At 50.3% G+C, this 11,590-nt stretch overlaps 1 protein-coding gene across 1 annotated transcript; it reads left to right on the top strand.

Moving 5' to 3' along the window:
- The first annotated feature begins 327 nt into the window (after positions 1-327).
- On the top strand, positions 328-6,772 carry GPR148 (G protein-coupled receptor 148). Its single transcript, XM_036884327.2, has 2 exons — positions 328-1,567; positions 4,577-6,772. Exon 2 carries the CDS (start codon positions 4,711-4,713, stop codon positions 5,782-5,784), a length of 1,074 nt encoding a protein of 357 aa, XP_036740222.2. The 5' UTR covers positions 328-1,567; positions 4,577-4,710; the 3' UTR covers positions 5,785-6,772.
- Positions 6,773-11,590: the final 4,818 nt, after the last annotated feature.

Below are 11,590 nucleotides of genomic sequence, written 5' to 3'. Positions count from 1 at the left end.
GCGATGCAGACAACATTCCAATATTCCTTGATATGGATTGAAATCTGCTAATGCTGAGGATGTCAGTATGCTCGCGATGCCTGGGATCGCAGGGACAGCTCTCGAAGATCTCCGTGTCTGCCGACGGGAAGAGCAGTTTGGGACCTGTCTCCGGAGGAGCATCCCCCTTCTGCACGGGGTGACCTCCGCCGCCTCCCGGCCCCGCCAGCGGCATGTCTGCTCTGTCCTTGCCAATGATGTTTCTTCTGTCTCTCTGCGCGGTTGTCTCCCCATCCCTTCTGCCACCACGATGGGGGCCCACTTGCTGGGCCTTATCCCCAGCCCTGCTCAAACAGAATCTCTCAGCTGGAATTTCCTCCCCATCTTTCCCCTTGGCTAGACGCACTGGCCCAAGGATGAGCCATGTAATCACCAGTCTGCCTTGCACGGCCCCTCTGTTGACAGGCACGAAGGGTGTGCCATGGGCAGGCCAGACTCGGCTCTTGCCTCCGTGGGGCTGATCTGATGGCAGAGTTAGACACCACCCACACAAGGAAACACCGAGGCAAATTGTGGCAAATGGCATAAAAGAAATAAAGGGCAGTATGTGAGTATAAGGCAGAGAGCTGTGGTCCATTCTAAGAGTCAGGAACACTTGCCAGAAAAGTCTTTAGAACTGACATCTGGTTGGTATGCAAAGGGGGTACCAGTGTTCCTAGGAGGCAAGGGTCACGCATCCCTTGGGGAGCGGGGAGGAAGCCAGTGGGCTGAGGCACAGAGACCGAGGAGGCAGGTGAGCAGGGTCCCGACTGCACTTGGTCTCACGCGTTAGACAAAGACCCTGGTCTTTATCTTCAGGCCAGTGAGAGCCGGCGGAGAGTTCAATCTAATATAGAAGCAACGTGCTGAAGAAGTGATGGCAGTGCAGTGACGGTGAGGATGGTGGTGGCGGGGGTGACATTGAGGGGATGGCGTCTGTGGGGGTGACTGGTGGTGATCAAGGTGATGACGAGGATGTGTTCACCGAGATGCTGGTGACGAAGAGTCCAGGGCCAGTGCCTGCCCGGGAGGCCGAGGCAGGACCATCCGGGAAACTGACGCAGTGAGGTGGACAGAAGAGATCGCTGGGGGTAAGTCTGGCCTCCTCTCTGCTACTTATTTGCTGGGTGATCTTGAGAGAACACACACAGCTCAGCTGTGCCCCAGCCGCCTCTTCGTCAGCAGGACTCCTGAGGAGAGGAGGCAGAGAAACTGCCTGGCATCTGGCAGCGGCTGCAGCAGTTCCCTCTGTGGCCCGGCGACTCACAGGCATGCAGACATGTGACCGTGAGCCCCGGGGGTGGAGACTCCTCCACGGCCACAGTTCTGCAGCCTGTTCAGGTGACACGGCCAGTTGCTGAGAGACACTGTGTTACTGCCATGAGACCGAGAGCCCCCGTCCAGGTCACCCGTCCAACCTGGCAGTCCTGGCTGCCAGCTGCCTACGGAGTAGCCGTGCAAGGTGGGGGCTCTGCTGGGAGGCTTCAGGGCTGCCTCTGCCCCTGCCCGCTGCCACACTGGGAAGTCCCTGTGCTGCACTGATGCCACAGTGAGTAACTCCTGCCCCACTGCCAACCCTGGGGGCTCAGCAGTGGGGACTCTGCATGTCTCGGGAAGGATAGCTTCTTACTCTTCCTGGGCTCCCCCCAGTGTGACCGTAGCAAGCATTCAACCTCCAGGGGCCTCCGTTTCCCACCTGGAACCAGCCCTGCTGACTCCTGGACAGCATGGTGTTCCTGTGAGATCACGTGTCCAGTGCGTGCACGCACTAGATGCCACCCGCCTCCCCATGAAGATACGTGCAGCCTCCGTCCGTTCACCTGTCCCCCGGGGCAGGCCGTGGGGGCCCTGTCTGTGTGGAGGTCTGAACATGTTTGCATGTGGAGCCCTGCCACAGTTTCCACTTACCTCGAGCCCCTGGAGGGTGCCTCCTGGCTGCGCCTCGGACAGGAACAGCCCCAGCATCCCGAGGCTTTGGAAATGCCCCAAGCGGTGAAGATGTTATTTCCAGTGATGGCCTGTGTCGATGCATGCAGGCTGTTCTGGCCCGTGATGACTGCCAGGGAGAGAGGGGATGGGGCAGTTCAAGGCTACGGGGTCACTAGCCAGGAAGAGGCAGTGCTGGGTCAACCCCACAGTGGCCAGTAAGGCAGATCCCGGAGACCCATGTCTGCTCTAGTCTGCGCTTTCCCAAGAAGGGCAGCCTGGGTGGGGGCACCCGGCAGGTGAGACGGAGCAGCGTGAGGAGGCTGCTTCATGTACTCTGAAGGTCATAAAATGCTTCTCAGCAGCGAGGCAGACGCTTCAGTCCCCCTCTCTGCTCGTTCCTCACGGAGTGACTCCCTTCCCGTCTCCCCGGAGCTGTCACCTGTTACCGCCCGAGGGCTGAGCTCTCAGCCACGTCTTACTGGAGGCCTGTCATTTAGCAGGCTTCCCCTTCCCAGGGATCCGGGCTCTAGGACAAGCACCTGCAGAGGACAAGCCCCAGCCCCAGGGGCTGGGAGGGGCGTCCTGCTGGGCAGAGGGCACAGATCCTCTAGCTGCAGCCTGACCCTTTAGGGTACATGTGCAGGCGGGGCGAGGTTCCCCCTCGGGGCCTGGGTCAGTGGAAGCGGGAGGGGACACCTGGGGGACGTGGGCCTTGGCGCAGGGGGGCAAGGCGGCGGGGTCAGCCCTGTGGCACTGGGGTTTCTCCGGAGCAGGGGGCACGCTGTCCAGGACAGCCCTTAGCGTCCTCACCATATCCTGTCATCAGGACGCAGGCCCTGAGGTTCCTCCCTCAAGGAGACCTTGTGACAGCCCTTCGTGGGGGACGTGGCCCCTGCTGGGGAGGTGAGGGGGCTCCCTGGGGGTGGGCCTGCGGCCAGCTCTGAGGGAGGAAGGTCACTCATGCCCCAGAAAGGGCCTCCTAGGTGGGAAGGAGTCTGGGGCCCAGCTGCCTGGGTTGCCGCCGGCTGTCCTGGCTCTGCCAGGGCGGCAGCCCTGGGGCTGAGCCTCTCTGTGTCTCACCGCTTCCCCTGCACCCCAGGTGCATGCAGGCAGCATGGCTGTCTGTGGGGCACACGGAGGAAAGAGGCTGCCGGGCACCTGCGTAGCTGCTGCAGGCCTCCAGGTCAGGACGCCATCCTCACGGGCCCCAGGGTAGCCGCAGAGGCTGGCAAAGTGGTCAGCAGAAGCCACAGTTAGTGGCAGGAGGCGGAGCCAGTGTTCCCTGCAGCCGGTGTGACACTGCTGGGCACGGGAAGGGGGGCAGCAGGCAGCACCCTCTCACCGGCTGAGGGATGGGGCAGGGCTCCAGTACGTGCCCGCTGGCTCTGGGCAGGGGCATTCCTGACATGAGGCCGGGCCTCTCATGGCTCAGTGTGTGAGATTCCTGCCTGCCTCTGATTCTAAGACACTCTGCTTGTGCTCAGGGAAGCACCAGCCTCAGGGCAGCGTCCCCGCCCCACCCCCGCCACCCGCTAACATGCAGTGAAGGCTGGAGCAGGGTGCACGGAGAGGGGAGGAGGGGTGGTGCGGGCAGCCGGGGTCAGGAGTCCCAGGGGTCCAGAGCAGCCAGGGCAGCTCCTGAGGTGAGGCCGAGGGGGGCTGCGCAGTGGGGAGGACGAGTGCGGAAGGGAGGGGCTGAGAGTGGTGGCGGCAAAGGGACAGCTCATACCGATGCGCACTGCACCGAGCACATTGACTCAGGCTTTTTGTAACATTTCCATGAGGTCTGCATGGGCGACATGCATGTCGCCCAGATGAGGAAAGAAATGTAGGGAGGTGAGCACAGCTTCTCAGGACCTCAAAACCAGAAGCTTGCTCACCAGAGCTGCCCTCTCCATCTCCCTACCATGGGCCTGGCTCAGTGCACACGACTGTCCACATCCCTGGGCATCCCGAGGTGTCTCAGCTGCCCACGAGCCCCCCATGCTCTTGTCTCCCCACTTTCTGCTTCTCCCCCAGCTTTTATGTGGCCTTTGTCTCCCAGACCTCAGCAGGGAATGTGCCACCACACAGGGTGGCTGGGTGCTGTCCAGGTGGAGTCCTGTGCACAGGGGTGTGCAGCACGTGCGCACACACGCACACACACACACACACACACAGGGCCACCCCTCCCCTGAGGGCTACACCGCAGGGCTCTCTGAGGAAGGGTGTGAGCAAGCAGACCCAGGCCCCTCCAGCCTGGCCCATCTCCTGAGCCCCTGTCACGTGCAGCCCCACGTCCACAGCGCAGCAATCCTAGCTCCCAGACAGTTGCTCCTTCCCTTCTGGCAGGACAGCCCAGCTTCAGCCCCTGAGTTCAATCAGTGTGTGAATATTCACCCAGCTGTATACTCCCTGCTAGCCAACCACACAGGTCTGGGGGACACTGAGATAGGGGAGAGCTTTCAAGAGGTCACACAGGTCTGGGGGACACTGAGATAGGGGAGAGCTCTCAATGAATCACGGCAACGGGCAGATCCGTTTAGGCATAGCCCCCACACACAGCCAGCCAGCCCGCAGAGACCTTCATGGGCGCAGGGAGCTACGTGTGAGCAGAATCTTGCACTGCTGTTTTATTTTTGTCGCACAGTCACTCCCAAGGCTTGCCCGAGCCCGGCATCTCTGCACGCAGCGCCAGTAAGGACGCCTGCACGCGAGTGCTGCACCCTGAGCAAGTACCGAAGCAACTGCCTGTACCACAGCCTGCCACTCCTGCCAAGGGGCATGGAGGTTCAGCTGGCACCTTGCCCCCAGGGCACCACAGCCTGGCCAGCCTCTGACCGGCTCATCAGCCAGCCCCCCTGCCTGCCCCAGGCAGCCAGCAACACCTCCCTGCATCCTGGAGACCTCAGGGTGCCCACCTCTGAGCTGCGCTGGCTCTTCCTTCCCTTCGGCCTCCTGGCTGCAGCCACGCTGGCTCTGAGCCCCCTGCTGCTGGTGACCATCCTACGGAGCCGGAGGCTGCGGCGGGAGCCCCACTACCTGCTGCTGGCGAACATCTTGCTCTCGGATCTGGCCTACCTGGTCTTCCACTTGATTATCTCCTCCAGCAACCTGGGCAGCTGGGCCCTGGGCCGCATCGCCTGTGGCATCCTCTCAGATGCCATATTTGTTGCCTACAACAGCACCATCCTGTCCTTTGTGGCCACTGTGCTGCACACCTACCTGGCAGTGGCCTGTCCTCTGCGCTACCCCTCCTTCATGTCCTGTGAGGCCGCGCGGAAGGCAGTGGCCCTCATCTGGCTGGTGGCCTCCTTCTTCCCCACATTTTTCATGTGGCTCAGCAAGCGGCAGGATGCCAGGCTGGAGGAGCAGGAGCCCTCATGCATGCTGAGGCTGAGCCTGGCCATGGAGCCTGGCGGCGCCCCCCTGACCACTGCCACCCACACCTGCATCTTGTGCGTCCTCTTTGTATGCACAGCTCTCATCACCTACTGCTTTTGGAGGATCTATGCAGAGGCTAGGACTTCAGGTACCTGCACGCAGGGCTATTCCCGGGCCAGGGGCACCCTGCTTATCCACACAGTGCTAATCGCACTGTATGTCAGCCCAGTGGTGGTGTTTTCCCTGGACATTGTGCTGACCAAGTACCACCACATCAGTGCCAGGACACACATGTGGCTCATGGCCGCCAACAGTGAGGTACTCACCATGCTGCCCCGTGCGATGCTCCCCTACCTGTACACACTCCGCTACCAGCAGCTTCTGGGGATGGTCCGGGGCCACTTCTCTTCCAGGAGGCACAGTGACATCTTTGCTATTTCTCAGAACAACAGACTTCACAGTCTGGCAGGATGAAGTAAAAAATTTTATGTTGGATGCATCCGCATCTAGCTATGGCCATCTCCTCAGAACTGTGACACATCGTCATGGGACAGGACCTTTAAGATGACCTCGGTTGATGGTATTCAGCCTGTCCACACTTTTTACAAAGAGAAAGCTCTCTTCTAGTGACACCAAAACTCTACTTGAAAATGGAAGTGCATACAGGTGACTCAGCAGCATTCTGGTCAAAGTGGGCATGAGGTCTCGCCTGTGCCCATCCAGGCGGTTCCCCCACACCCTCCACAGCCACTGACCAACACTGTGGACAAACAGTGCGGACAAACACACTGAAGCCAAAGCATTCCTGACAGCCGGAGCGTGTGAAGTCAGCCAAAGATCTCTGAATCAGGGAACCATGGAACTCCATTCGGGCAGCACCTCAGGGTATGGGAGGGAGGACAGCAAACCTGGGACCCACCTCTAGTGAGGAGTGTCATGGAGGCATCTATAAAGCTGGCACCCTGCAGATTACGGTCTCAGGACAAGGACAATTGACAGATAAGAGCAAGGGACTCACCTGCCCTGATCCGGGTGCCTTCAGAAGAGGTAGAAAATTCCTTGAGAATTTTTGAGTTGAAGCCACCTGTTGGACAGGGACTATAACTAGGTTTCAAATTATCTCAGTGGCCAAAATCTTCAGTCTGTGGTGGTGTGGTGGGTGTGATTCTTCTGGAGGGTGTGAGCTGTAAACTCAGATCTCAAAGAATTTCCACAGTAAAAGAATCCCAAAGAAAAGGAGTTGTACTTAGTCAAAACCCACAAAACTACACAGGTGATTAAGGCGCTGTGACTGAGAGTGAGAGAAACAAGAAGATGGCCACACTGGACTCCAGCTCCTTGAATTATCAGACACTTGGGTAATAGAAAATGTTCCATATGTTTTAACACATGAAAATATGGGTGAAAAACAACACATTTTTTAAATAACCAAGCAGATTGGGAAAAGAATTACATAGAACTTCTAGAACTTCTAGAAATAAAGAAATACAATCATCAGTATTTCAAAACATGGGTACTATTTAAAATGGGTTAAATCATATACTTAAATGGACACAACTGGAGAGAGATTCTGCAAACTGGAAGATAGGTTCAAATAAATTATTTGAATTCATGATGAACAATATAAAAGAGAGAGTAAGAGACACTGAGGCAGAATAGAAAAGACCAACTTACATCTAATTTTGGACTATAATAGAGAAAATGTGGAAGGACTATTTGAAATGACAACAGCTGATAATTTTTCAGAACTGCTGAAAGACATCAAACCTCAAGTCCAAAAACTCCAGCCAGTTACAAATAAGATAAATGACAAATAATTGACCTGAAACACATCTTGTGAAACTGTAGGAGTTCAAATATAAAAACAAGACATTTAAAGCAGGCAGAGATAAAAGAACAGCATTTAGACTGACAGCTGACTTCTAAAAGAAAAAAAAAAAGCAGTGAAACCCTACAGGAGCTGAAATAATATTGTCAATGTAATGAAAGAAAATAACTATTGAAATTCTATATGCAGGACAACAGTCTTTCCAGAGAGCAAAATAAAGACCATCATAGAACCCAAAACCCAAAAACAATATTCCTACAAATGCACATTAAAGAAATTTTAATGGATGTATTTCTGGAAGAAGAAAAATTATTCCAGATTTAATATTTGTGATGCATGAAGAAATGGTGAGAAATAAACATGAAAAAAATGTGTGTAAATATGAACAATCATGGTCTGGTTGACTACTTAAGAGCAATAAAAGTTTCTAATTTGGGGGCCTAGAGAAAAAAGAAGAAAGTACAGTACAAAAATAGCATATGAGCTGGGGGGAGCATAAATGCACTTGAATCATTCTAAAGTTCTAGCAGTCTTTAGAAGGAGGGTAGAAATATTAAACTAAGACTTTGTTAAGTGAACATGTTAAAAGTTTGACAGAGGGAATCGCTAAAAGATCAGATAAAAAGAGGATAAGTTTCTGAATATTTCATTAGAAACAAATGAAAAGAGAAAAAACAAATCACCCCCAAAAAGACAAGAAAAGAAAAAGTATATAGAAAACTCAGGACAAAAAACATAAAATAATATGATAGAATCCAAACAGAAAATTTAGATGTAATAAAACAATAAATTAAAATATACTAAAATTGGATAATAGGAAGACAAATACTGTCATTTTCTTTTAAATCAAACACATGTCATTTATTATAGATAACCCTAAACAGAGAATGGTTGGAAGTAAAAAGATACAGAAAGCAAATACTCACTGAATGTAAGCTAATAGGAGAGAGAAAGTAGACTTTAAAGCAAAAAAGAGGGTCACTACATAATAATGCCCAGTTTATCAGAAGAATAGAAAACTAACACATGATAACAGAAGCTGGAAATTTATATGGCAAAAGTTGACAAAATTGTGAAGAACTAACAAATCAATCCTCACAGAGAAAAATTTTAAGACCTTTCTCTCTGAAAGATCAAGCAGACATAGTAAATAAGGACATAGAATTTTAAACAACACAATTGACAAGCTTGAGCTGATGGACAAATTTAGAATATGGCATTCAACAACTGGAGGATACATAGTATATTCAAGTATGCCGGGGATTATTAAGAAAATTAATTGCATGCTACCCTGCAGAGCAAGTCTAGGTAACTTTAAAAGAATTGATCCCTATGCAGAGCACATTATTGATTTCAGTGCAATTAAGTTGGAAATAAATAATTAAATAATTAAATAAAACATGCTTTGAAATTTCAAAACCACACAACACATAGACCAAAGACCAATTAATTAATAATGGAAAATTTTAGATGTTTAGAACTGAATGATAATAGAAACATTGCATACCAAAATTTTTGACATGTCGGTGGAATTTAGAGGAAATGTAATCACATATGCTCTATCAAAAAGGAAAATAGGCTCAAAATTAATGAGAAAGGATTCAAAGTAAGAAACTTAAAAAAGAATAGCAGGTTTGTATCAGATAGGCTGAGTCTCATAGGGATTTTACAGAGATTATTAGGTCAGAGATCCTGAAAATGGAGGATTGACCTGATTGTCTGGCTGGGCCCAATACAATCACAACGGTTCCTAAAAGGAAGTAAGACGGCAGGAGAGAGAGAAAGAGAAGGTGAGATGTCAGAGCACAGGTCAGAGAGGGCGAGATGGGAAGCGGCTGCACTGCTGGCTTGGAAGATTGAGGGGCTCTGGGCCAAGGAATGGGGGCGCCTCGGGACGGTGGAAAAGGCCAGGAATGGGTTTTCCCCAGGGGCCTCCAGAAGGGACACAGGAAGACCCATTATTGACTTCTGAACTTCAAAACTATAATAAATTTCTATTGTCCTTACCCACTGAGTTTTTGGAATTCTCTTACAGCAGCAGTAAGAAGCTAATAGAGTGGGCTTGGTCTGGATGGCTCTTCTCTGTTCCCTACAGTGTCACATCTACCCACAGGTTAGCCTGGGCAGTTCACATGAGTGGAAGAGATGAGCTCAGAGGCTCGGAACTGGCACACCATCCCTTCCACTGCATTCTACTAGGTAAAGAACAGCGCACCACCACATTCAAGGGATGAAGCAGTAGACTCTACCTGTTCAATGGAGGAACTGCAAATCACATTGCAAGGGACAAGGACAGAGTGGAGAAAATGTCAGGGTTATTGCAGCAACCTGCAACCACCTTGGGAAACAGCAAGGTTGAAGATGCCCTTACTCTATGATGGAACAATTACATCTCGAGATACAGTCCCTAGAGAAACATTTGTTTAGACACTCCATGTTTATAGCAGCACTGTTACTACTGGCTAAAAATGGCAAACAATACAAATGATCGGCACTAAGAGAAAAGTACATTCATTATGGAATACTCACACAATGGAATACAGGCAGACCTCCGAAATACAGGGGGTTCTATCCCAGGCCACCACAGTAAAGTAAAATATCACAATAAAGTCAAACAAATGTTTTGGTTTCCCAGTGCATATCAAAATTATGTTTACACTGTACTGTAGTCTATTAAATGTGCAATGGCATTATATCCAAAATGCAATGTACATACCTTACTAAAAAAATATTTTATTGCTAAAAAATGGTAACCATCACCCGAGCTTCAGCAAGTTGTAATCTTTTTGCTGGTGGATGGTCCTCCCTTGGTGTTGATGGCTGCTGACTGATCACAGTGATGGAGAGGGTGGGTTGTAGCAATTTTTTAAAATAGGACAACAAGGGAATTTTTTTCATTGATTGACCCTTCCTTTCATGAATGATTTCTCTGTAGCGGGTGTTGCTGTTTGACAGCATTTTACCCCCAATAGAACTTCTTTCAAAATTAGAGTCAGTCCTCTCAACCCCTGCTGCTGCTCTGTCAACTAAATTCATGTCATATTCTAAATCCTTTGCTGTCATTTCAACAAGCTTCACAGCATCTTCACCAGGAGCAGATTCCATCTCAAGAAACCACTTTCTTTTCTCGTTCATTAGAAGCAACTCCTCATCCGTTTCTATCACATCTGCAGGGACTTCCTCCATGGAGGTCTTGAACCCCTCAAAGCCATGCATGAGGGTTGGAATCAACTTCTTCCAAACTCCTGTTAATGTTGACCTCGTCCCATGAATCACAAATGTTCTAATGGCTTCTAGAATGGTGAGTCCTTTCCAGAAGTTTCCATTTATTTTGCCAAGATCCATCAGAGGAATCACTATCTTATGGCAGCTAGAGCCTTAATAAATGTATTTTTAAAGAATAAGACTTTAAAGTCAAAATGACACTTTGATGGAGGGGCTGCTGAATGGATATTGTGTGTTATCAGGCATGAAAACAACATTAATCTCATGCATCTCCATCAGAGCTCTTGGGTGAGCAGGTGCATTATCAATGAGCAGGAATATTTTGGAAGGGATCTTTTTTTCTGAGCAGTAGGACTCAACAGTGGGCTTAAAATATTTAGTTAAGCATATTGTAAGCAGATGTGCTGTTATCCAGGCTTTGTTCCATTTACAGAGCACAGGCAGAGTTTATTTAGCATAATTCTTAAGGGCCCTAGGATTTTTGAAAGGGTAAACAAGCACTGGCTTCAACTTAAAGTCAGCAGTTGCATTAGCCCCTAACAGAAGAGTCAGCTTGACCTTTGAAGCAAGGAAGCCAGGCATTGACTTCTCCTCTCCAGCTATGGAAGTGCCAGGTGGCATCTTCCTCCAATTGAAGGCTGTTTCATTCACACTGATCTGTTGTTTAGTTAGTCACCTTCACTGATTATCTCAGCTGGATCTTCTAGATAACTTGCTATAGCTTCTACATCAGCACTTGCTGTTTGACCTTGATTTTTTTGCTGTAGGGATTGCTTCCTTCCTTAAACCTCATGAAACAACCTCTGCTAGTTTCAAACTTTTCTTCTGCATCTTCCTCACCTCCCTCAGCCTTCAAACAGTTGCAGAGCTAGGGTTTTGTTCTGATTAGGCTTTGTCTTGAGGGCATGTGGTGGGTGGTTTGATTTTCTATCTAGGCCACTTAAACTTTCTCCATATAAGCAATAAGACTGTTTCATTTATCATTTGTGTGTTCACTGGAGTGGCGCTTTTCATTCCCTCCAAGAGCTTTTCCTTTGCATTCTCAACTTGCCTGTTTGGTGCAAGAGGCCTGGCTTTTGGGCTCTCTTGGCTTTTGACATGCCTTGCTCACTAAGTTTCATCATTTCTAGCTTTTGACTGAAAGCTCAGGTGAGGTTCTTCCAGTGAGTTGTAAGCCGACTTCCTACTGAAGTCCTGAGCACAGTCAGCAGGATCCTTGTGCCCTTA

This window comes from Manis pentadactyla, chromosome 8 (genome assembly GCF_030020395.1).
Source record: "Manis pentadactyla isolate mManPen7 chromosome 8, mManPen7.hap1, whole genome shotgun sequence".
Lineage (NCBI taxonomy): Eukaryota > Metazoa > Chordata > Mammalia > Pholidota > Manidae > Manis > Manis pentadactyla.
The sequence above is the reverse complement of the archived record's forward strand: the minus strand, read 5'-3'. Positions and strand labels throughout refer to the sequence as shown.

Coding starts and splice junctions, on each gene's coding strand:
- GPR148 (XM_036884327.2), top strand. CDS start 4,711: ATGGAGGTTCAGCTGGCACCTTGCCCCCAGGGCACCACAGCCTGGCCA.